The following is a 27,272-nucleotide window of genomic DNA, read 5'->3' on the forward strand; positions in this document are numbered from 1 at the left end:
CCACCAACTGGACGCAGGGGATTATTCACTACTACGCCTCAGAGCCACGACGCACTGATGGAACAAGGTTTTATTATGGTGACACGCAAACTTATTTGAATCAAGTGATGTCGTCATGCAACTTTAGGATCCTTTATGCGATGGTTGTGTCTCTGTGACTCATGTAAGATCACTGTTCCTACACTCAACGAAATATAACTTCTGAAACAAATTAAAACACAGTTATATGTCTGTCTTTTATATCATTAATTCAGAATATTAAAACAAAGTTCAAAAATAATAATAATTACAATAATGATAATAATAAAGAACAATTTGAATTAAGCTAATATTTTTATAAAAACTATAGTTTACAATAAAAAAATATAGAAAATTACAAAAAAAAGCTTGAAGGAGTATGCTGCTGATTAATACATGCATGGCGCCATCTACCGATATAAACGTGTCATTACACACTGATAGGGCGATGGATAGAAAAGGTAAGTAAGCAGAGCCATCACTATGAATTACTACAGTACACGATGAAATACTACACTATGAATTACTACACTATGGACTACTACACTATGAATTACTACACTATGAAGTACTACACTATGAAGTACACTATGAATTACTACACTATGGACTACTACACTATGAATTACTACACTATGGACTACTACACTATGAATTACTACACTATGGAGTACTACACCATGAAGTACTACACTATGAAGTACACTATGAATAACTACAATATGAATTACTACACTATGAGGTACTACACTATGAATTACTACACTATGAAGTACTATACTATGAATTATAAGGGTATTATTTATATGTGGTATTGTCCACAGTGTTCAATGTATTACATGTCTGTTGTAATATAATGTAATGAAAAGCGCTTTGGGAACTTGGAAAAGCGCTAAAATGAATATAATTAATTAATATTATAAAAAGCAATCATTTGTAAAACATACTCGGTTACAAGTCCTACATTAAAACAAGTAGTACTCAATATGTGTAATGGACCATTTTCATGATTATATCATTTTGATGACCGGATTATGATTATTGATGCATTAATCACAGCTGGTACAGGTGGAGCTTATTTGAATGACTTTGCTCATGGATATCTTATATGTATACTGTATATCATAGTTCATTTAAAGTTGATTTATATTTCTGTTGGCTGGTAATTGGAATTAAGTAAATTAAGCTGCTGTAAAGTAATACATCTTTTGCAGTAAAAAGTACAATACCAGCTTTGAAATTGTGGTGGAGTATAAGTATCATATCATAAAATGTAAATACTCAGGAAAAATACCACAGTTAAGTACTTGTACTAAAGTACTTGTATAGACCATGTATTTTGTTACAATCTACCATAGGATAATTGTATATGATGTAAAGCAGGGTGCAGGGTTGCCTTGCATAATTACAGATCTGTTGAATACAGGGGTAGATGTATGCTATATCATTATATATTATTTAAAAGTAGTATGATTGAGAATCAGAGTTAGTGTGTGCACAGACAGGAATTTTACTTAAAAGATATACAAAATAATTATATATTTTTAATAAAAATTGTAAACATAAATACATAGTGTGCAAATGCTGGATAAATATGACATAACAACGCAACATGTTTAACAAATGATGGAGAGAATGTGATGAGCAGAAGGCAAACCTTCATTTTGCACATGCAGCTTTGAGTGGTTTCTGGGAGAAGGCCATCAAAAAAGAAAAAACACATATCCCACTACTTGGAAAAACACCAGAAGAAATTGATAAATAAATAAATGTACTGATTCCTAGGGACCAAAGTTTCAACACATTACATTGGTTAACCCTCCTGTTGTCTTCGGGTCAAATCTGACCGATTTACTACTTTCATCAATCATAACTTTTTTGTTTTACATTCGATTGCATTAAGGCTTTATGATATCCTTCACAGTAGACATTTGAACATATAACATTGCTGATCACCACTTTCATTGCATTTTGGACGATTTAGTCAACTTTGTAACACCCATGGTGTTCCCGGTCAAATATGACCGCCATAAAGAAAAGGAATTAGTAACCATCCGGATCAGATAGAACACACACACACACACACACACACACACACACACACACACACACACACACACACACACACACACACACACACCCACACACACACACACCACACACACACACACACACGCACACACACACACACACACACACACACACACACACACACACACACACACACACACCTGGCACACACACACACACCTGGCACACGCAATACATGTTCAGTGTCTATTCTTTGTATATTTACTGCAGTTTTTCATGTATACCAGTAGTCTGATACAATATTTACAGTTTGAAAGGGTGTTAAATGACATTTGGTGATGATTAATGGTTTTTGTGTTAATGTAATAGCAGTTAAAACAGGACCGGTCAAATTTGACCGCAAACACCAAAGTAAGGGGGGGGGGGGGGAACAAAGACAATATTGTCTTCCTATTGTCTTCGTTTGTCTTCCTATTGTCTTTGTTTCCCCCCCCTTACTTTGGTGTTTGCGGTCAAATTTGACCGGTCCTGTTTAAAAGAAAAACTCATAAATGATAAAAGGAAGGATCTCGTAATTCCATATGGAATGGAAAAAACAACAAGAGAAATTCAGTTCAGATCTGTGACGACGGGTGCGTGACACAACACACACATTAAAAATGAGCCTACGGTTAGATGATGAAAGGTATATATTCTTATGAAAATGAATGATGTGTCAATTATCTGTTAAATGAATCCTGTAAATCCTCTATCTGTTTTCCCTCTTTTCTGATGTGTGGATTGTTATTTCATGTATTTGTGTATGCCTTAATCATTTCTTAAAATAGAAATAAAAAAAGTAGATAATGTAACATGTTGCTTTATGCACGAGGTAGATGAATATGGCAGTGTATATAATAATACACAGTGTATTTTAACATGAGAGCAGTGGGTATTTAAACGATGAAACGTGGTGATGTTACCTCTACTACTTTTTCCACAGTACCTTGTTATTTTCTATGGATAATAGAATAATAAATACTGAATGTTTTGCATCTCTTGAGCAGATTGAAATGATTGATATTATAATGGTATGACTGGTGGTGTCAACACCAATGCCACGACCTGTGAAAAGAAGAAGGGTCAAAAAAAGGTAAAGAGTTCCACTGATACAGTACTGAAATATTAATGAAGCTGGTATTACACACAGAATATGACGCACAGAGAGCAGCGTGTGTGAAGGCAGTTCATATGGTTCACACTGATCAAAGACAAGATAAGATCAAAGTACACACATCAATTATAAGAATAAAAACAGGAGCATACTGTATAAAGATCCGTATGAATAAAAATAACTATAAAGTCATATTTGATCTTTAAACTGGTTGATGGATGCTGGGTGGTGAGACAGGGCAGTGGAGAAGCTGCTCACAGATGATTGACAGCTGGAACACGAGGTTGGACAATAGATGGGTTGTTGCTACACTTATGGTTCGGAAGAAAGTCTTCCAGAATCAAAAATCTAATCTTCCCAGACTTACCTCCTAACACATGTAACAAAGGGATTGTGTAAATTGGACAAATGTAATCCTTTGAACAGCTTTTCGTCACAATATGGTTTACCCAAATCCCATTCATTCAGATTCTGTAAGTGAGAAGTTATCTTTCGGACATTGCTTCAAATATATGACTCTGGGGTGGAAACAAAATGTCTAACTAAGCTGGTTAAAATATTACAAGTTACCCATCAAGATGAACAACACAGTATAATTAATGTAACAAATAAATGGGAAAGTGAACTATCCTGCAATATTCCAAAAGAAGGTTGGGAACACATGCAAACACATTCCTAGCATAACCAACTACTGGAAAGAATACACATGGAAGGTTTTGATTTAGACACCCCAGATCCAGTCAGTATAAACAAAATGTCACTTCATATGCTGGAGAGAATGCGGGGAGCAGAAGGCCAACCATGGTCATATATTTTTGGTCTTGTAATATTTGTGTGGCTTCTGGGAAACAGTTATAAGAGAAATGTCAAATATGTTTGGCATTTCTCTAAACAAGGACACACTACTTGGGATAACACCAGAGGGAATACAAAAAAAAAAGGTTCCTACTTACTTTTAGTGATAAATGTGGGGGAAACCTCTGAAGCAATTGGAGTCAGGACTCAGAGAGACACGAGGAGAGCTGGAGCTTTGATGGCAAACTCTGACGGTTTATTTGGAGCTTCGGCCGGAGAATTCACAAGACATGTTACGGGCCACGAGTTGACCACACTGTTGAGATACCACAATCAATTCTGAAGACCCCTCCTGTAGCTCCAGGTTTTAACTAGTTCAGAGTGTAATAATCAACATTCTTCAATAGATAGACTAAACAGCTGAGGACACTGAATGACATTAGTTGTCGCTTATGGCTCGGGCTCATCTACACCCAGAGAAGGATGTGTTCCAGGTGTCCCACAACAATAACTATCTCTGACTGAGAGTTGCCCGGTCATAAACTGGCAGCATCAACAATATGCTAGGGCAGCCCCTCCTTCAGGGAGATAGCATGCTGCCCAAGGCTGGGCATCTGCGTCAGAGGGCAAAAGGTAAACATCTATGGAAATGATTCCCTGACAATAAGAATAGTAATTATTAAACAAGTACAAGGAATTGGTTAAAAGATAATAACTGAATTAACTCACTATGGAAGAATATAGTAAATGAGATTTATGGAAGGGAGAAATGAACCATGAGAAGCAGCCACCAGGTTCATATCTTTGATGAGAGATGGGAGAAATGTGTAAATGATAGACCACACAACATTAATGAAGACCAGGTGGATAGGATCTGACAGTTAATGTATGAATCTTAATGTTTTATCCATTATGTGTAAACTATACCTTATAAGTTCATTTAAATGTGTTTTTTTCTTTTATCCTGACTTGCCGTTTGTTATGTAGATGATGTATCTGTCTGTGTTTGTGATGTATGCCTTGTAATGAAATCCTTTCTTAAAATGTAAAAAAAGAACTATAAGGTAACATTTGATCCTTAAACAGGCTGATGAAGAGACTGCTGGAGGGCTGAGACACACAGATGATTGACAGCTGGGTGTCAATCATTGACAGTCCCGATTGATTTACAATTATGTTCTATATAACGTATCGGAGTCTAAAGACAAGCACACATCACCTGAGACTGTTTATGATTTTGTTTATTTGCACAATTAAACAAAGCCAAAGAAGCACAACAAAAAAGAAAATAAGCCAGATGTCCTAGTGAAAGAACCTCCAGACTCAGGCTGCTGAATGAAAGGAGGAGACAATAACTGAAAATAATATGAAATGAAATAATATTTGGCAAACATACGATTTTTTAAGAGTCTCTCACTAACTTGCACGCACGAACGTAATGTATGTAGGTAGATGCCATGGAAACAGCTCGTTGAGCCTGTAAAGGGATAGAGACCATTCAGATGTTTCACTTCACATCGACTTGACACAAGTTGACTTGACTCTTTGAGTTGAACCTGCAGCACCTGGCAACTACACACCATGTACAACAACAAAAATGTTTACTTAATTTTAGCGTTTGAAATGTGAATGTATCCCTGTAAAACCACACAAAGCTGTATCAGTTTAGAAATAAGTTAAGCTTTTTGAGTTTAAAGGTGGACACTTGATAGAATGTTTGCAGGCCTGATGGTCAAACTCAGATTTGGTGAAAGCAGAAAATCATTCCACGATTTTCCGTGTAAAATGAATGTTTGTTAAGAAAAGGTTTCTGAAATGTATAGCTGGACAGGAGTGCAATGTAATAGCAATGAGTGTAGTGATTTGAAAGCACTGTTCATTTGATTTCATTTGGTTTTTTTGAACAAATTGTGGAAATTTGATATCAAAATTCAGTGATATGTTACCTATAATCCAGGGGAGTCCAACTCATTTCAGTTCAGGGGCCACATAACGCCACATTGGATCTCATGGGCCAGACCAGTAAAATCATAGAATATCAACATATAAATAACCACAACTCCAAATTGTTCCCTTGGATTTAGTGCAAAAATACACACAATATGAAGTTGTTGCATTTTTATGTAATCACTCTATTCTTTAAATAATGTTTGCAACTTAAAAGGTACATTTAAATCAATACATTCTTTGGAGATCTATAAATTGAGCTCTGGCGCCATCGTGTGTAATTCAGGTCTTATTGCATTATTATCAGCTCCATGTTTGCAGTTTCTAATAAATGAATTGTGCAATATGTCTAACACAGCCTGTGGGGATCAAATATGTTTCATATTTTTAGTACAAGCAGGACAGGTAATGAAAGATAACACTAATACTGTGTGTGCTGTGTTTCTTCACTATCGTACTAATGATCTTTGTTCAACAACTGAAATAATGTGACGCTTTTCTTAAAATGTTTCTATATTTAATTTGATTACTGCATAAAGGAAAGTCGCAAAACATTGAAACTCACAACAGTAATATTATGAAAATATATATTTCCTTATTCACAGCATGTAAGCTGACGCCTGGTGATATAACACTGGTGTTGTTGATCGTACAGCCGACATGTTTGTACACACTAGTTTGTATGTTAGTTACGAGTCAGTGAGAGTCATATGCCATACGGAGATAGGACTGGTCCTGGAGCAGGGTCTCCCCCCCAGCACCAGCAGCAAGTCAGGCAGATGCTGAGCTACATCTTCCTCTTTCTCCTCCTCCTCCTCCTCCCCCTCCTCCTCCTCCTCCTCCTCCTCGGTGCGGCTCCACTGTTTCCTCACAGCCTTGTTCTCAAAGGTCAGACAGTTTTGGATGAGCGGGGGCTCAGTGACCGTGAAGCTCTCTCTGATGTAGTCCTGTTTAGAGCATTGTGTCTTGCCCCTGTAGCAGCTGAAGGTCTCCAGCTCGATGGCCCCCTCCGACCCCAGGAAGGTGAGCTGTGCAGGGAAGCACTTATTCTTGAAGGGCCTCAATTTCCCGTCCAGCAGCCCGGGCTGGAGCTCTGAGCTGGGGGGAGGGCTGCTGCTGTCAGACCTGTAGCTGGCCCCCAGCCCGGTGCAGCAGTGGTGAATCTTGTGGGGGGGGTTGGAGCCTGGGAGCGTGGCTACCTGCCCCCAGGACTGGCTGCTGAAGTGGTACCTCCAGAGGCAGTTCTGTGGAGAGTTCTGGCTCTCGCCCCCCCCGAACAGAAGCATGCTGTCCCTGTAGGCCACCGCGGAGTGGCCCCTCAGTCTGGAGGGGCCGGACCTGGGGGAGTGAAGCAGAGGTAGGAACACAATCAGAATCAGCTTTATTTTCCCTGGTGTATAGGTGCATACAAAAACACATTAAGTATTAAGTATTATTGGTGGTGGGCGTGCACTGGGGTTTGGGGTGGGGTAAGAGGTTGTTTAACCTGGCTGCACTCACCTGCTCAGAGTGCTTTTGTATGGAGAGAGAGGGGGTGAGTCGGGGGGGAAAACGTTCTGTTGACCACAAATGTATACTGAAATCCTGCAACATTTTTCCACCGCAATATCCCTAACCATCAGTGGCATGGCAATGGTTATCGGCACTTTGATATATTGTATTTGTGCTTGTTTCTCCTGCAATAAAAGTTTAAACAGAACGGAAGGAGTGGAGCATTTGTTTGAGAGTCTCAAAGTGTTTATCTTCCCGTGTTTAGCCCCTTGCTGGCCGCTTTTATTGGACTGCCTATAGCCGCAACAATGTCAACAGAAAACATGTCAACTGCAGCGTTGATCTACGGAAATTGGATGCTTATAGGGGATCTCTTGGATCGGTCTGGAACGCTGTGGATCTTAAAGGTAGGGTAGGTAAGAATGGAGAAACCAGCTCGAGTGCGCTAGAATTTGAAAATACACAACCGGAAAAACTTCCAGACTTCCTTACAGAGTCCCTCCTCCAACACACACGAACGCGCACATGACCAATGAGGGCACGAGATAAGTTTGTGCACGAGATGGAAGGCTGACAGGCAGGTAGGCCATCCAGTTATTTTAGCCGGGCCGGCTAAAATGATTGGTCGTACTTTTTACAGCGCCACGGCTTCCACAGATGAAATGTTTTTATGTATTTATTGTCAAAGCATTGAATGTATTCATTGCTATCGGGATGTTAAGAGCATTCCATGGAATATAACAAAAAGTGTTTCTGAAGTGAATTACCTACCCTACCTTTAAAGGAAACAGTCAAACGCCAAGATCACCGTTTTATTGGAGTAGGGCACAAGAAAGCAGAGGCCTGCTGCTACGAGGTGAAGCCAGATAGCCATCGACACAGCAAATTCCTATTGGGGACTCGTTGCTTGCTTGTGTTGGTTTTGCTGCTCGTGGTTATTTATTGCTTGTGGTTATTTACAGCAGTAAATCGTTTTATTGATTGATTGACTTGGTTGCGTGGATTGGAATATTTTTGGTATGCTCACTTAATGGTAAATGCCAAATGCGAATCAAAATCTAACTCTGAGGTCAATGTGTCAAACATTGATGGACAAAAGAGAGGAATCAAACTCGCTGGTTAAGGCATTGGGAAATAAAATGGAAAGGCTCCAGAAAGAGCGTCAATCAAAGGTTCTCAAAATGAAAAGTGTGATCAAGGCAATGAAGGATCTCATGCAAAAGGATGGAAATGCCCCACAATTAAAAACTCAACTGGGGGATTTAATTCAAATGGGTGAAGAAACCACAAAGTTGCATGAGTCTATAATCCCTTTACTTCTTATGGAGGAACAGGAAAAACAAAATACATGGTTTACCAACGTACTTAAATGCAACAATGGATTTATTGAGGACGTTAAGCAATGGCTTTCTAAAACGATGAGACAACTAAGCCATACCATTGCACATGATGCTTCAAGTGAAATATCTAATAAACACCACAATACTATGTCTCATGTCTCCAAACACTCTGGGCAAAATGTGGAAGCCTCTGTCAAACAAGATTATATCAAAATAAGTGGCAGAGGCAAAGACCTTGCTAAGAGAGCATTTTGGGAACCCACAAAAAATAGTTTCTGCTTACATGGACAAAGCTCTTACATGTCCACCTATAGAGTAAAAAATGTATTAAAAAAATGTAAATTTTAGATCTATATGTCTATATACACCGGCGGCTGTGGCTCAGTGGAAAGTGTGCTGGACTTCGAATCAGGGGATAACAAGTTTGAGTCCCACTGCAGTCAGCATGTCGTTGTGTCCCTGAAGACACTTCACCCCAAATTGCTCCTGTGGGGATTGTCCACAGTACTGAATGTATGTAAGTCGCTTTGGATAAAAGCGTCTAACAAATGACATGTAATATGTACCGTAAGTACATTATAAGCATAAACATTAACATATTTGTTTTTAAAACTAACTCTGTATATTTTATTAAACACAGTACAAGTGTTTTGCGTCAGTGGTGTTTTTAGCTGTGGACCTAAAGCCCCCCACCCCCCCCCCCCCATAGAGGACAGACTGACGGGTCATGTGACTTCTCACTTGTTTCTGAGGGGACTCCACATGTGGCTGCAGGAGTCCCACTTCCAGAAGTCTCTCTGCTCCCGCAGGCCCTTCAGGCCCCCGAACAGGTACAAGCAGCCTTGGTGGGCCACGGCTGAGTGACTGTGTCGGGGGCCGGGGCCCAGTGAGGCCTGCTGGGAGCCGCTCAGCAGGGACCAGGCCATGGAGTCTGTCATGAGGAACAAGTAAACACATACATGTTACTATCACAATATGAAACGTCTGTGTGCAGGACACTGTTTGGTGTGATGAGCGCAATGAGAAGCTCCTTCCACTGATGTTACACTCCATTCATTGTACAATAAAGGGCAATTATCTTCACAATGGAAACTTGAAATATCTGAAGGCATTTGCAAATGAAAACATGTAAATACTACTTTAAAGTTTCAGTTTTACCTCTTTCATTCAACTGTTTAAAAAACTAACATTTCAAATCAAACATTACTATGTATTATGTCAATTGTATTATGTCAACAGAATTCACATAACTGTACAAGGTTAGTTGGAAGCAATAATAATACATTTAAATAGATTCAACTTAATATTATTGCTTTCAAGTAACCTCATACAGTTATGTGAAATGTGTTGACTAAATACATTTAATTAAAGTCAACGTTTCAGTTTTTTCAGTGTACTATGCTTTTCTAAAATATTTAGTCAAAGATGATATATTAGAAGAAACCAAAAGTGTATCTTCCGATGTATCGGGAATATACATATACAGTGTATTAAAGAACATTATTATTCTTTGCAGTATGTCAGCCATATCCTTTTCTCAGAGAACAGAAAATGTAGTAATTACATCAAATCACATTTTTGACATCTCAGGCGACTGTTTCAGGTGAGGCTCAGGTTGAAAATCAGGAGGCTTGGTCCCTGTTGTCGTGTAAATGTGTCTGACAACTTGGGTTCGCTTTATGCTGCAAAGATGGCTGCATCTATGAGTGTTTCCTTTTCTTGAGGGACGAAAGAAACGTCAAACTCACCAAAATCCAGACTCCAGAAGTCCTGTGAGGACCCCTTCATGTCGATGAGTCCTCCGTACAGCAGCATGGAGGAGCCCAGCACCACGGCACTGTGGCCCTTCCTGTTGGTGGGCTGGCTCACACACACACAGACACACACAGACACACACACACACACACACACACACACACACACACACACACACACACACACACACACACACACACACACACACACACACACACACACACACACACACACACACACACACACACACACACACACACACACACACACACACACACACCTATTAACTCACAAATCCCAGGAGTCTATTATCACTAGTGTTTTTACTTGATTAAGTCTTGAACGTTTCTACATTTCTGTTGTTAGGATCCAAGGACTGTCATTGAGCACTCATCCTCCTGAAGATTAACACAAACACACTAATCAATGAAGTCCTGATTTTTGTTTACGACTACCCCACCTTTCTTCCTTGCTGACAATGAGTTTTAGCTTTGTTAGTTGCTACTGCTGAAGATATGACGGCAGTTTTTCTGCTACTTGTTCAAAGAAACTGCTGCTGAAGAGGAAAGAGGCTGTGGCTCAGGGGGTTGAGCAGTTTGACCCCCAGCCCCTGCAGTTAACATGTCAATGTGTCCTTGGGCAAGATACCTAACTCCAAATGGCTCCTGATGGCCAACAGTGTGTGAGTGTTTTTGGATCTTAGTTTAAGTAATGTATGAATTCTAAGTTGTATATGTAAATGCCCTTTGAGGGGTTGCAAATATTGAAAAAGCTATATTACATTACATTACACTATATTATAAATCCACCTCATTTAGCATTTAAAACAGCCCAACTTCCACGGAGGAACTACTTTACCTGGGAGTGGGCATGGTGCTGTTCACCATCATTTTACTTACATTTGCAATTCCATTCTCTAATGCAGCGGTTTTCAAAGTGTGAGGCGTGCCTCCCCGGGGGGGCGCCAGAGAGCTTACGAGAAACAGTGAAATCTAGCTAGTTAACTTCAGCTAACTTTATGCGAGCGGCAACATGGATCGTTTTTTTGTGAAGTTACCCAAAAGTGAGAGAGGAGACAGCGTCTGGCAGAAAACGTCACTTGCACACTTTTGGCTGTCTGTGGAGACCGAGTTCCCCCACCTCGCCAAAAAGGCTGTAAAAGTGCTCATTCCCTTCACCTCCACCTACCTGTGTGAGTGCAGGTTTTACACATTGACTTTTATCAAAAGCAAGTACCGGTCAACGCTGCAGCCAGAGGATGATCTGCGTTTATTCCTGTGTGCATCAAAGACGCAGACTCATTGTTCCCACTAAAGTAGGGGTGAGTGTAATAAGGAGGCAAAGTTGACGTTCAGTGTGTTGCCGGGAGCATATAAGGATTTATTCACAATGTTGAAAATGTTAAAAAATAAAAAAAATAAAATAAAAAACATAAAGATAAAAAGGTTTTAAAAAAGTTATTGTTTAATGTTTTTAGGAGGTGATGCTACTCAGCCAATCAAATCGGTGCAGTCCGTTAGTCAGCACGATAGATTCAAACACACACACAGAGACGAGACAAGAAGAGAGAAACAGTCGGAGTAACTTCAAATGGCGTGCTCAAAAAAGAGAAAGGTAGACAGCGAAAACAGAGCATTTAATTACATGTTCTCTTACTGGACCTCTTTGAAATGCAATTGAATACCCCTGCATTATAGCAACAACAACAATAATAATAATAATAATAATAATTGGGAGGGGGGGCACGGCTGTTCTTATGTTCTCTGAGGGGAGGCTCACCTTCCCACACTTTGAAAACCCCTGCTCTAATGTATCATAACGTATTACAACTACAAGTGAAAAACATGTCATTCTAAAATGTTTTTTCATGATTTATATGCTGTGTATTATCACTTTAAAAGGGGATCTAACCAGTTACATTCTGTTGTCGGTAACGATGTTACAAAAATAAACGTTTGAAAGAGTTTCCCCATGACAGGCGCTGTGTACCTGAGGGGAGCGCTTCTTGCTCTGCCAGTGCACCCACTTCTGCTGAGCTGAAACACAACACAGGAAAACAAAGCTCAAAAATATGTAACCTTATCCAAACAAGTGGAAAATGGAATGTGAAAAATCACCAAAATAAACACATGTTTGCACACTGTACACATATTTACAATTACTATTGTACAAATACCCTTGGTTTTAATAAACAGAACATCATATGAAACAATGTGAGAGTCCATAGATAAGTATTTTAATAATACAATTGTGTACACATCTGCTACATATACTGTACTGTATACTGTATCTTTGACAGTTTCCTTTGAATTCAAATCTTTATCTCACATATTTACTGGCACTGTACTTTTCAAAACTCTTTTTTCTTTATATAAAAGAACATTTATTTTGGGGGATTTAAACATCAATTGGCAGTGACCATGTTAATTATTTATTTTGAATAATAATAATAACTAGAGAATGCAATTCCTGAAGAAATTGCTAGTGGGAATGCTTTATGCTGAAAATCTGACGCTAAACTGCTATGCCGAAATGTAATGTGTAAGAAGAAAGTGAATAATTTAGATTGAAATGATACATGAACACTGGGGCCTTGAATGTGTGATGAGAGAAGAAAAGAAAGTAAAAGGCTTGGAAAAGCAGCAGAATATTTGAACTGCAAACTTTTGAACTAACTTGATGGCGAATGATCTGTCGCCATGCCAACGGCATTTGATGACACCCCATAATACGCTTAGATGCGTTGATGGCTGCATCGTTACCAAATCTGTGAAGTTTTGGGCTGTTTGGAGTATTTTCACTGAAGTTATGATAAAACCATGTTTCAAGGCGAGCATTGTGTTGCCATGGCAACGGCATTTGAAGAAATCTCAAAACTGTCCCGTAGATGTCTTCACGGCTGGACGTGAAGTTTGAGCACTTTTTGAACATTTTCATAGGAGTTATAGCGACATTGTCTTTTATGGCGAGGGATGCGTTTCCATGGAAACGGCATATGGTGAGATCTCAGATTTGGCGTAGAGCTGTTGAGGCATGGACAAGTGAAGATTGGGGGACGATTGGACCGTGTCGATTGGACTTACAGCAACATCGTGTTTCATGGCGAGTTGTCTGTCGCCATGGCAACGGCATTTGATGACACCCCATAATACGCTTAGATGCGTTGATGGCTGCATCGTTACCAAACCTGTCAATGTGACATCATCGTGTTCCATGACACAGGTGTTTATATTTGAGCTAACGATGACAGCTGTGTGTCACCAATAATGTATAAAATAGGTGGAACATGTTGAAGTCAGTATGAAGTCAGATCTCCATCAGACAGAAAATAATAGGCTCAGACAGTCTGTTAAACTCCAGTGACCACGTCGTTAGCTCAAACACGAACACCTGTGTGTTATGACATCATCGTGTTCCATGACACAGGTGTTTATATTTGAGCTAACGAGGTGTGCAGAGATCAAAGGTTTCCATTGTTCTGAATGAGAGATGAACCTCTTACATGTGAATGAACAGTTAGAACTGACTGCTGTCAGTTGGAGTGATGACATCATCGTGTTCCATTACACAGGTGTTTATAGTTGAGCTAACGTGCTCTGTAGAGATCAAAGGTTTGCATTGTTCTGAATGAGAGATAAACCTCTTACATGTGAACGTTTTGTGGAAGAACGATAACAGATATCTGTGAAATTTCAAAACGTGAAGCATGTCAAGGAAGTTGAGTATCTGACATGTAATTTTTGCGTACTTTCGGGTTAATAATGTGGCCTTTTTGGCAGTTTAACTAAAGGTGTGCGACTGCTGCTGTGAGGAAATATCTGCCTGAAATTACAATGGGCTTTAATGGAGACATGTTGAACGTTTTTGTCACTTCATGCCCTCAAGAGGCATTTTGTTTAATTATTTTGCTTAATTATTTGTCATTTTTCAAGCTACGAGATGTTTTCCTACGTTTGTCATGAAAAATGATGTCAAAAAGAATATGAAGGCACATTTCAAGAATTCCCACACTCTAGCTGTGACATCACGCACTCTAGTTAATGTTCAAATCTGAAGAAAACCTCTTTAACAAGGTCTGAACAATGTTTAATATCTCTAAAAGTAAGAATCAGATTTAAAAGTTGTGTTACACGAATAATGTCAGAAAGATGTGTAACATTTTAAAGTTGGAATGAGGTTTCTGAGTGAAAGTATGAATGAACAGTTAGCAGTTGAAGTCGCATGAAGATTTGTTGAAGTCTGAAGAATGTCTCCATTGACTTCCATGTTAAAAATTGGATGAATTAAGGGATGTATCTCTGGAATTATGAAAGTTATGAATGATAAAAGTAATAGCCTGCGATTCCCGACCGAGCTGAACGTTTTGATGTTTGAACAGAGTTTCTGCGATGTTGAATGTGGGAGGAGAAGAGGGCCAAAATAAGTGGGTGGAATAATAATAAGAATTTTGTCCGTAGCACAACATATAGTTGGAATGCTGTATCAGCATTCCCACTAAATAATACGTACATCACAAGCCAATCTTAAGTACAATACACTAGCTGTTGCAAAACAGATGCAAACATATAACTGTACACACACACACACACACACACACACACACACACACACACACACACACACACACACACACACACACACACACACACACACACACACACACACACACACACACACACACACACACACACACACACAGGAACCAACAGGTTGTGGTATTTGTACAGCAGGAAGCATGTCCTGTTATCGAGTCACAGCTGAATCACAGTGTAGCTAATCAACAGCAGAAACCACTGTTTACATGGTTAGCATTTCTCAGCATACATTTCATTTTTATGTTGTTTAATAATATTATGACTTTTTGTTCCAGAAAAATATACATTTTCATCTATAATTCTGAACTCTAGCACTGCAGTAATATTATCAGTGGGGGTTGGAGGCGTAGGGTGGAACTGACATGCAGCAACAGGTTTTTGGAAAAGCCAATAGCAAATGTGTTATATCTTGCACCACCTCCACAGTGAAACTCACCAATGTCAAACACCCAGAGGGGACATCTCCACTTGGTGTATGCAGAATCCAGCAGTCCTCCAAACACGTACAGGAAGCCCTGAGGACGTCACAGCGTAATGTTCACACACTGACACATCAGGCAGAGGGATATCAGCAGAGATACAAGCAACATAAGATCCTTTATATGCTTGTTATGGCAATACAAAATAAATACATAAAAATCCACTTGATGAGTTTGTACCTCATGAGCCACCATAGAATGTTCCTCTAGTTCTTCTGGTGCAGCGTCACTGGTGCAGTTTAACTCTGTCCACTCGTCACAAACTGAAATGTTGCAAAATGAATTTGATAAGTCGGCGATCTTGCAACACTACCCATCTTTCCTGTCCTTTGTACTTAGGGTTGCAAAGGGGCGGAACATTTCTGGTAAATTTCTGGAAAGTTTCCGGTAAATTTCCATGGGAAGTTAAGCTGGGGAATTTTGGAAATATTCCATATTTGAAATAAATTAATTAATTTAAGTTTTCCGCACTCTCGCAAGCTTAAGTTTCACTTTCGATTGCAGGATATAGCCCAGCGCAACACCTTCGTCACACATGTTCCCACGTGTTTGTACCATTTTCAGGCGATTTGTAATCTGTTCTAGAAAAACGATGTGTTTTTGGATATTTGGGGAGTTAGGTGGTCCGCGAGAGTTTTTTTATTGGTTAAGTGGTCCTTGGTATGAAAAAGTTTGAGAAACACTGTACTAGATGAATACATGTATATGTGATATTTGCAATTTAAACATTAAATAAATATATTACCCCATAATATCATCAAATCTTACTTCACTTTGTGTAGTCCACAGGCTCAAATGTGTGGCTTCATTTGTCTTGTGCTTTGGGCTCAAAAGTGTGGTCCAGTCTTCTAGAAATCATCTGTGCATGTGATGGAGGAATGCACAGTGCCTGTAGGGGGTGTGGTCTCAATAGCCATGCAGTAAGCAGTGTGCTATGTGCATGTGATTGAGGAATGGCATGGATATTCAAGTGTACTTGAATGGCATCTGTTTGTTTTAGTCAAGATTATGCTGAAATATACTTTCCCCAACTATATTTAAGTTCCCTATGAAGAGCCAACCTTCAATTTTGAAAATTCCCAGTTTATTCCCATAAATTCCCATAAATTCCCGTTAATTCCCGCTTATTCCCTTAAATTCCCATGGAAAGTTTCCATCTTTGAAAATTCCCGAAATTTTGCAACCCTATTTGTACTATCATACAAATCCATTTTCTACATATAGTATATAATGCATAAAATAAAATGCTTCATAACATCTGTATTACATTCATATTTTTGTTTTGATTTGATTTCTTTATGTTTTTTTAGGCCGTACCAAATGAAATTCTATTGAGTTTTTTCTAATGAAGCAAATCTCTGTCCTCGTATTTGATGACGTCATTTATGCTGTATTGATGCTTAGACCACCCCGTTAATATAGGTGCGTGTCTTCCTTTGAGTGCAGCACGGCAGAGAGCAAACTAATGTAAATTGAAGCTGAATACGTTGTTGAAAAAAACATGTTTTGAAAACGATTACATCTATCTCTTTTCTATTAACGTTGACTTTACAATGGTCTTGAGTAATTGGAATTTATAAAAAACAATATATTTAGCTTCAAAGTATTCGGTACAGTCCTGTTTTATTTTTGTCATCCAGTAGTAAAATCCTCCTTGAGGGCACTAAGGTAAAGTGGACAGTGTAGCCCTTACCCACGCTGTACCTCCAGAAGTCCCTCAGACTGCTGTTGTCTCGTCCTCCCAGGATGTAGACATGTCCACCAGAGCTGCAGCATGCGTGCTTGTAGCGGTCACAGGGGGTCCGGCTGCTGTGGGGGAGCCGCGTCCACAGGCAGGGACCACTCTCACTCATGTCCTGCATCCTCTGCGCTCATGACCATTTTCTAAATGAAGCAATATTTGAGAAAAGTTAGCACATCATGTAATAAATGCACCTTTAACCAAGTCTGTTTTCATACAGCCTTCTATTACACCCCCTATGGAGTGGTGCAATAAGGATGTCTTTTTGTAGGCTGACACAGAAGTTAGCATCACAAGGGCTCCCTCTACTAAAAGCAATGGGATTCTTACATTGGATTTCAGAATATTGCAGAAAATGAGCTCTGTGGCAAACACACGTTTATGATACCTTCATGTATTAACACCATAACAGATGAAGCTTAAATGCAATCACTAGAAGTAAAAAGCTAACTCTATAAACGGACTATATCATGGTCACATGACATCACCACCGCTAAGCTTGCAGCGTGATGACGTTTAGTAGTTTAATTGAGTCACTTGTTAACTGTTGTTTGTGGTGTATGTACTGATGTATTTGACGTCATCAGAGAAATCGTGAAAATCTCTTAAACCTGTGGTAACCACATATTATACACTTTATATCAGGCCTCTCCCCAAAAACACAATAAAAAATTAAACAAGTTATTTCCACATGTTTGGACTCACTCCTGCACCACTCTTGATTAGTTTACTAAGCTGACTGTAGGTCAGTTTGGTTGGGCGACCGTGGCTCAGTCTGTGGAGACTAGGGTTCACGTCCCGATTGGACCAATAAAAGCACAGAGTGGACTGGAGGTGCCAGTTCACTTCCTGGGCCCTGCCGAGGTGCCCTTAAACAAGGCACCGAACCCCTAACTGCTCCCTGGCGCAGGCATCAACTGGCTGCCTCTCCGCTCTGGACCTCTTCAAAATGCATGTGCATGTGTGCAGCTGTGTGTATTTGTACTGTGTCTTGTATAACAAAACATGCATGTTCATGTGCACCTATATACTTGTACTGTGTGTTTAAAACACAGTGTTGAAACTGAATGTACCTCTAGGGGGGATAGATAAAGATTCATGACTGACTTGTTCTTCTTTTTCTACAAATAACAACCAACACACAACTTTAAAAATCACATTTTGAAGTTGGGAAAAGTAGTATCACACAGCCCTCCCGGTCATTTTCCAGTGGTGATGTGTAACAACAAAAACACAACAGAAGCAGTCCAGCGGGGTTAGTGTCTGAAACACTGTGCTGCAGGAGTGAGTCCTCCACTTCCTGGTTAGCCAACAAAACGACATCATCCCTGTAGGACTTTATAGCGTGGGAATCGCGTTGGAGTAAGTCAAATATTGCCCAGCTGCACTCTTAATTTGTCATCTGTGTTTGCATCAGTGACCTTGATCACAGTGTCAAGAAAAGCCGAGAACACAGCACAGATCCACCAAACAACTTCCTGCTTCAGCAAACCACCATCATGCTGAGAAAATGAGCGTCAGGTACACTGAAAAAACTGAAACGTTGACTTTCATTAAATGTATTATGACAATGGATCTCACATAACTGTATGAGGTTAGTAGAAAGCAATAATATGGTTGTATTAGGTTCAACTTAGACCCCTTTACACGAGAACGAAACGGCTTGTATCTGCATAGTTTCTCTTGCACCTATTATTTACACGAGGCCGTAACAAAACGATAGAAACGGACCCCACAAACGATAACAGGTCCCAAGGTGGATAGATTTGCAAACGAAACGCTCTGGGGGGTCAAACGGCTCCGTGTAATCGCCTCTATACGATAATTTCCTGAAAAAATAACGATAGCCCCACCTCTCTCCGCCTCTGCTGCTCACTGCTGTAGCATGGCCAGTAGCTACTGTCAGTAGCTACTGCTAGTGCTACTGCTACTGACCATGCTACAGATGTTAGTGCAAAATCTACAGCTCCTCTACCACAACCATCAGCAACAAGTGGACATGGAGAATTACATGAACTACTACATGTTGCTAAATCCACCTCGGGGCATAAACAGAAGGGTAGCCATGGCAACCATGCTCCGGGGTCTTCTTTGCTGCTTTTGGTGTATTTTGTGGCGGAAGTTACAGCGCCACTTACAGTCCCGGCATATGTACTACAGCGTTTCCAGCGGTCTCGTGTGAACAGACACGTTAAATGAAACGAATGCATGTGAACGGAATACTTTTTTGAAAACGCATACTGTGCATAAACGCAAACATTCCCGTGTAAAGGCAGCCTTAATAGTATTGCTTTCAACTAACCTAATACAGTTATGTGAAATTCGTTGACATAATACATTTAATTAAAGTGAAGGTTTACGTTTTTTCAGTGTGCCTTGTGATGGTATGGCTCTGAGAAAGGAAAACGTCTGTTAATCACCGCATCATTAGGTAAATAACGTATTTAACTACTGTAGCTCCTACACTGGCAGACTGCCACATGGCACGAGGAGCTGTTGTGTGTTACAGTACAGAGTCAGTTGTTAAGGCTGTACCACGCTGGGACCTGGTGTCGGGAGGGGAAACACACAAACACTGGTGTCGGGAGGGGAAACACACAAACACACACACACACACAACACACACCGTGAAGCCTGGCTCTGGGGAGAAGCTCTCCTGTGGCTAAATGTTTTGTGCAGTAGTCGTAGAGTACCAGTCATGATTATTCATTATTGTGGTTTTATTTGATAATTTAGTTGATATAATGTATTTAAAATATGTTGCAATGTATGCAATCAGAGCAACACTGAGACAGATGTCAACGTTCTTGAGATAAAAAATAACGATTTTATATAATTTGTTGTGGATAAAATGGTTACATTTAGTAGTAGTTACATTATAAAATGGATAGTTCTAGGTCATGACACCCTCATCATAGAGCCAAAATCTACCAAAACACAGCTGTACCTGCAACACGGTTATAGTATAACTCCAACTAGTCACCAATAAAGTGGTACAGGAATGAGTCCTTAAACCTGGAAATTAGTCAGCATTTTACCACTTCTGGTTCCTTCGTCTAAAAGTCAATGTCCTTTTGAATGTGATTGTGTTTAAAAAAAAAATAGGTTTACACAAGCTTAACAGATGTTTACATTTTGTTCTACAACATTAATACATACTGGAGAATGTCTGAAGCTTCTATGTGACATAAATACAGCGGGTGCTAACAAGTAGCTAAATAGGACTAACAACATTACACCTAACATAAGATTCCTTCCATTAAGCCAGTGTTTCTCAAAGTGGGGGGCGCAGAGGCAAGACAGGGGGGGGCGCGAGAGACCAGGAGAAATTTTTTTTTAAAAATAAAATAAAAAACATAATCATAATTTGAAGAATTATTGATTCGAAAATAATATGATACAGTACAGTACAAGTACTTCTGGGTCTCTGTGTTTCATTCAAGCTCGGCTCTGTGTGTGTGTGGAACGAGCCATTTTGTGTGCGTGCCGAAAGAGCGCACCGGTACCGGAGATCGTTGTTGTTAGCTTCTGGTGCTAGCGAGCTACGCTAACGGATATAAGGAGCTTTTTCAACAACAAGGTGGAGGAGAGTCCTCTCCTGTCAGACTGAGAGACTCAGATAACCTCAGCTCAGGTGAAGTAAAGGGCTCTCTCAGTGTTTAGATAGTTAACTTTAGTCTAAGTTATCTCAGTGGGTCTCAAACGGTTTGGTCACGATTAATGTAAACAATTATTTCCGAGACACACGTTTATACGATCATTATAGTTATAAAAAAATAAGAGAATAAATGAAAAACAGGTATGAAATACTATATGACAGTAAAAAAATAATACAGTTTAAAAGGGGAGTGATTTGGAAGAAAAAGTAAATCTGTTTACAGTTCTGTTTCATATGGGTGTTGAGAGGTGTATCCATAGATCTCTTCATTTTGCTCTCAAAATGCACCAGATTGATGCTTTTAACTTCAATATTTAAAAATGTATCTTCCCGGGGGAGCATGCCCCCGGACCCCCCTATGTGAGGTCCACACACCACCTAAAAAAATAGCACTTTACCCCTGCTTACACCTATATGCCGTGAGCTGATTATCGAGCCTTCATTGTAACAGTCGCGGGTACACTGTGTATTTGCGTGGGGAGTGTTGCAGTAGAAAATTCCACTGTAGCGACCGGTACATTAATGGGAAACCCTAAATGTTTGAGCACCCTCTATGAAACGTCAAGCTACCCCACAGCACCCCCAAAAGAAAATCTCTGGCGCCGCCACTGAGCCTGCAACCCCGTTTTGAAGAAATGTGCAGTGCAAAACAGGCTCATTGCAGCCACTAATGCTGTGATAAGACACACTTTTCTGCCAAATATCAGCATTTTCTTTCTTTTCATTTTTTTGCACAGAAAGTATTATAACTTATTGTTCTAGCAAAGGGATTGCACAATTGTATTATTTTTTTTACCACACAGACTTATGGAGCATTGTTTTATTATCAATGTTCTAGCATTGTGATTTTTGAATTTTTTTTAAAGGAATGCTCACGTTCATATTGATGTATTTTAATAAATGTTAAATTGGCCCATTACGTGACTATTTGTGTAGGGGGGGGCCCGACTTATTTTTTTATCCAAAGGGGGGGCTTGACAGAAAAGGTTTGAGAACCACTGCATTAAGCAGAGGCACATAAAGTAATGTGACTGTGATGTTGTTTGTTTATAAAGCTAGCTTTTGACTTGATTAAGAATCATTAAAAAAAAACTTGAAATTTCATAGATATGAGTTTGCAAAAGATCTTATTTTCTGCAATATTTCAAAATTCAAGTGAAAAATCCCATTGCTTTTTGTTGAAGGAACCCTTGCAATGCTTACTTCCAGGTTGGCCTGGCAAAATGTAAAAGTAGAAAAGTATTGGCATCTAAATATAATCCAAGTACCAAAAGTAAAGTAGTCATTGTGCAGATTGGTCCATTTCAGAATAATATATATGATATGTTTTATAATGATTGATCATTAAAGTGTTCTCAAAGCTGGTAAAGGTGCAGCTACTTTGAATGACTTTGTATACTGCAGGGTAGCTTGTGAATTTACTCCAGGTGGAACTAAAGTCTGATTTAACACTTGATTATATTTCACATCATTCATCCACATCTGTAAAGTAACTAAAGGTTTGAAAGAAGAATACAATCCAGCTGCTCCATGTTGCTGCATTTGACCTTTGAAAACAAGAAAGCCACAACTTTTTTGTGAGGATTGCATTCAGGAAGCCCATGACTCACTTCAACAAGCTTTTACAATATTAATGAAGAAACACTTCATGTTAGGCGTGGTTTCACATTTCTGCTTTGTGAGTGACAGTTATTTTCCACACGCTGGTGCAATGCTCTCCTCTCTATTCTCCAGGACAACATGGTGGTTTCTCTAATTCATCTTATCACCCCGTCACATGAGCAAACAGCTCGGAGGTCATAACCAAACACCTCGCTCTGCCTTGTTCAAACACCTGAGTGTTAATTGTATAAAGAGCAATGTGGTCAGTTAAATACACAAAACCAAAGGCAAAAAGTCACATAACTGTGAAGCAATGTGTTTATAACCCATTGGAAATAAAAGCTGGTGAGATAAGAAAGGAACAAATTAAGAATATCAAATATACATTGCCCTTGGTCATTGGAAGAGTGACTAGCATTAAAATACATTATTATAATGTTCTATTTATTCTGTATTGTTATCTTCAGTGTAACTGCGTGAATTGAGGTTGGAATTTATAAATATATTAAGACCACTAATCATTTAAATAAAAGAAATAAATACAAACATCCTTTCAAATGTTTAACCTAATTTCTGAGGATGTATTTTTTGTCGTTTTATTAGAATGCCATTATAATATTATAATTCTAATTGTTTGTTTGTTTGTTTGTTTGTTTGTTTGTTTGTAGCCTTTATTTAACCAGGTTAAAAAATCCCATTGAGATCAACGATCTCTTTTTCAAGGGAGACCTGCGGTATATTAGTTACACATAAAAACAACAGAAAACAAAAAGGACATCACAACATAATTACAGGGGTATACATTAGCAACCTATTTACAGTGACAGGTATCTAATAACATTTCATCCAGCCGTGCTTTAAAATGATGCAAGGGAATCAAAATGCTCAGTTTCAATGTTTTTTGCATAGTGTTCCAAGCTAGAGGAGCAGCGCACATAAAAGCTTTAGTACCTAAAACAGTCCTAGCACTTGGCACATGTAATAAAAACACATCCTGGGATCTCAGGCAATAGCTACTTGCCACTCTCTGTGAGATCAAAGAGCAGATATAAGTCGGTAGTTTACCCAGCATGGCTTTATATATGAATATGTACCAATGACTGAGCCTCCGAACAGTAAGTGATGGCAGACCTGCCTTGGCATACAGGGTACAGTGATGAGTAAGTACTTTACAGTTAGTAACAAATCTCAGAGCACTGTGATAGGTGGCATCTAACCTTTCCAGGCAATGGGCAGGTGCATTCATATATATCAAATCACCATAGTCTAGCACAGGTAAAAAGGTCACAGTGACTAGCCTTTTCCTGGCTTCAAAAGAGAAACAGGACTTGTTTCTGAAAAAGAAACCTAGTCTAACCCTCAGCTTTTTAAGCAGATTAATGACCTGAAGTTTAAAAGTGAGACAATCATCAAGCCAGATACCAAGGTATTTATAACAGCTAACCACTTGGAGTACTTGTCCTTGCATAGTAACAATATCCAAAGCAGTCTCTGGAGTCTTTTTTGCTTTAGAAAAGAGCATTACTTTGGTTTTCTCAACATTTAAAAGAAGCTTTAGTTCAGAGAGCTGAGTCTGAATAATGTTAAAAACAGCCTGTAATTTAACAACCTCCTTAATGGAGGGACCTGCACAGTACATCACGGTATCATCCGCATAAAAATGTAAAGTAGCTTCATCCACATTTTCACCTAAACTATTGATGTAGATGGAGAATAAAAGTGGACCTAAAACAGAACCTTGCGGAACACCATTAGCAATGTTCAACCACTCAGAAGTGAGCCCATCAAAGTGAACACATTGGGACCTTTCAGAGAGGTAGTTCACAAACCACCCCACTGCATGGCTGGATAAGCCAATACTGAGTAGCCTTTGCTTTAAGATGTGATGATCGACGGTATCAAACGCTTTGGATAGGTCAATAAATAGAGCTGCACAACTCTGCTTTTTAATTAAAATACTTGTAATGTCATTCACCACTTTCATTGTGGCAGTGATGGTGCTATGTTGCTTTCTGAAGCCTGACTGATGTTTAGACAGGATATTATTTTTACATAAAAACTCCTTTACCTGTTCACTCACTAGGCGTTCAAGCACCTTCGCCAGAACTGACAATTTCGAGATTGGCCTATAGTTATTTAAAACAGTTGCCTCCCCTCCTTTTAGTAGTGGCAGGACATACGCTGACTTCCATACTTTTGGAATTGTATTTGTGCTGAGGGAGAGGTTAAAAAGAGAAGTAAGAGGTGGAGCAATAAAATCTGCAGCTATCTTTAAAAAGAAAGGTTCTACGTTGTCCGGGCCAGCCGGTTTCTTAGGATCTAACTTAGATAATGCTTCATGAACAACATCAACAGTAAAAGGAGTAAAACTGAAAGGGTTTTCCAGACCACATTGTTCAGAGTCACAGACTGTGGTGTTCACAGAAGCAGAGTTAGTCACAGAATCAAACATAGAACCGCAGGACACAAAATGCTCATTAAAACAATTTAACATAGTAGCCCTGTCCGATATAGAGCCAGATGCTGTGGTAAGGCACGGAGGTAGCTCATTTCGGATCTCACCGGTGGATATCGATTTTATGGCTTTCCAACATTTCCTAGGATTATTTAGGTTTTCTGTAGTAACTGACAAATAGTACTTCGACTTAGCACTTTTGACATGTGAAGTGAAGCTATTTCTTAGCTGCCTAAAACGCAGCCATTCAACCTCTGAGCCTGATTTCCTAGCCTTTGCCCAGGCCTTGTTTCTCTCATGTAGGAGACTGGACAGTTCAGCAGGAAACCAAGGATTGTCTCGTCCCTTTACTCTAAAAGTACATAGGGGTGCATGTCTATCTATAATTTCCATAAAACCAAGATAAAAATAAGACCATGCAGTTTCTACATCAGCACACAGATCGATTTTTCCCCAATCAAACCCAAACAGATCATGAACAAAACCCTGCTCCACAAAATGTTTTATGTGTCTCTTAATAATAATACGAGGTTTAACCTTTTGGACCTTAGTGTCCCTAATTGTGGCTACAACACAGTGGTCACTCACATCATTTGCAAATACTCCCACAGATGGGTATTTATAGGGAACATTAGTTAGAATGAGATCAATTAGGGAGGATTTATTAGGGGACTTAACGTTAGGGCGAGTAGGACTGTCAACAATCTGAGTAACATTTAAAGAGATACAAAGGTTTTTAAAATCCTCTGATACTGCAGTTAACCAGTCCTAAGATTATTATTACTAGGCTATTTACTTGTAATATATTTCTACTATCGAATAGGCTATGTATTTATTAGTTTCTTGTAATTTCACTTGATACTCTTAGGATATACAACAGGCCTACCTTTCAAGACAAGTATTTATTTCAGACAGACAAAATAGTCTTTACCATTTGCTTATTTCATATTTCAACAAATGGGAAAGTGCATATAAAAGATAGGAAAATAAAATAGGCAGATTATCATATTAAATAAAGAGGCTTAAGTTAATACAATTAAAAAATAACATAAGTAAACATCCAAGGTATTCAAAGAAGTAGCAGCGTTATAAAAGCGTACATACGTTGATAGTCCCTTTTAGTATTCTTGCATTAGTTCAGGGGGCGGAAATGTACTAAGTTGGGTCGGCGTGTGACTTACTTCTATCTTAGCTAACGTGAAATGACCTAAAGTGGGTTTATTGACTTTTTAGATGAACCATGCCATCTGAATTATTAAACCCACCCAGTGTGTTAACATGCTACCGAGATGTGTGTACGACGCTTCGCTAGCTGTTAACGTCACTAACGTTAGGCAACCGCAGAACAAGCACGGAATGCGAGCCGTTCATTTAGGGCTCAGTTACCAAGGGAACACCACCAACTACCTATATTTAGAAGCGTACTTGATCAAAATAATGTTAGTTTTAACTTACTGTATAGTCACGTCTGTCCCTGTATCGTCCTGACCATTGTCAGCATTAATAACGGTAAAGTTGAAGAAGAGGAAATAAGGAGGTGAACTTTTTTAGAGCTTCTTTGCGGGTAGCAGATGGTATCCGATGCTAAAAAAGATGGGACATCGTAATGTACAATCCGTATTACATTGAATACTTGTAAAATAGTGTCACAGGCATTCCGTGTATGAATACACTTACTGTAAAGAGGATTTTGTTACTTACCAGATATCCAAACTGCTCCTGTTCGTCTGATTTCTGTCTCCCTAAACGTACATTTGCTGCATTCAGGGTCTGCTCGTAATCCTCAGAATCTCAATTAAAAAGTCTTGAAAATAACAACTTGAAGTCATCAAAAAGAAATCTCCTAAAACAGGGTTGCCAACTCTCACGCATCTGGCGTGTGACACACGCTTTCACTCTCAATCTCACGCTCTCACGCTGCCCAAACTATTCTCACGCCAAAAATAAGAATACGAAGACGAGAAACGGTTTTGAAAACTTTTCTCACGTAGTGATCGTCTTCTCAATAGAACATCTTTGATAATGTATTCTGGCCAATCAGAATCACGATAACGGCGTGGTGTTGTTGCAGGAAGTCCCGACGGAGATGAGAATACTTTTGCGGTAGTACATCTCTATACATCGATACAACATTACGTGTTGATAGAAATCAACACGTAATGAAATAAGACCCCACGGTTTGATGATTGATAGGTGTGTGGGCTGTCTTTCA

General features: G+C 39.3%; 1 protein-coding gene across 2 annotated transcripts; it reads right to left on the bottom strand.

Moving 5' to 3' along the window:
• Positions 1 to 5,220: 5,220 nt before the first annotated feature.
• Positions 5,221 to 26,962, bottom strand: si:dkey-3d4.3 (leucine-zipper-like transcriptional regulator 1 homolog). Of its 2 annotated transcripts, XM_034134538.1 has the most exons (9): positions 26,762 to 26,962; positions 26,516 to 26,644; positions 17,298 to 17,488; positions 15,785 to 15,867; positions 15,562 to 15,640; positions 12,520 to 12,566; positions 10,524 to 10,635; positions 9,517 to 9,706; positions 5,221 to 7,282 (listed from the first exon to the last, which is right to left on the bottom strand). In XM_034134538.1, the coding sequence occupies exons 3-9, from the start codon at positions 17,464 to 17,466 to the stop codon at positions 6,634 to 6,636; spliced, it is 1,329 nt and encodes a 442-aa protein (XP_033990429.1). In that variant the 5' UTR covers positions 17,467 to 17,488; positions 26,516 to 26,644; positions 26,762 to 26,962; the 3' UTR covers positions 5,221 to 6,633. The 2 variants fall into 2 exon arrangements, with proteins under 2 accessions (XP_033990429.1, XP_033990428.1); XM_034134537.1 differs by lacking the exon at positions 26,516 to 26,644.
• Positions 26,963 to 27,272: the final 310 nt, after the last annotated feature.

This window comes from Trematomus bernacchii, unplaced genomic scaffold, assembly GCF_902827165.1.
Source record: "Trematomus bernacchii unplaced genomic scaffold, fTreBer1.1, whole genome shotgun sequence".
NCBI lineage: Eukaryota > Metazoa > Chordata > Actinopteri > Perciformes > Nototheniidae > Trematomus > Trematomus bernacchii.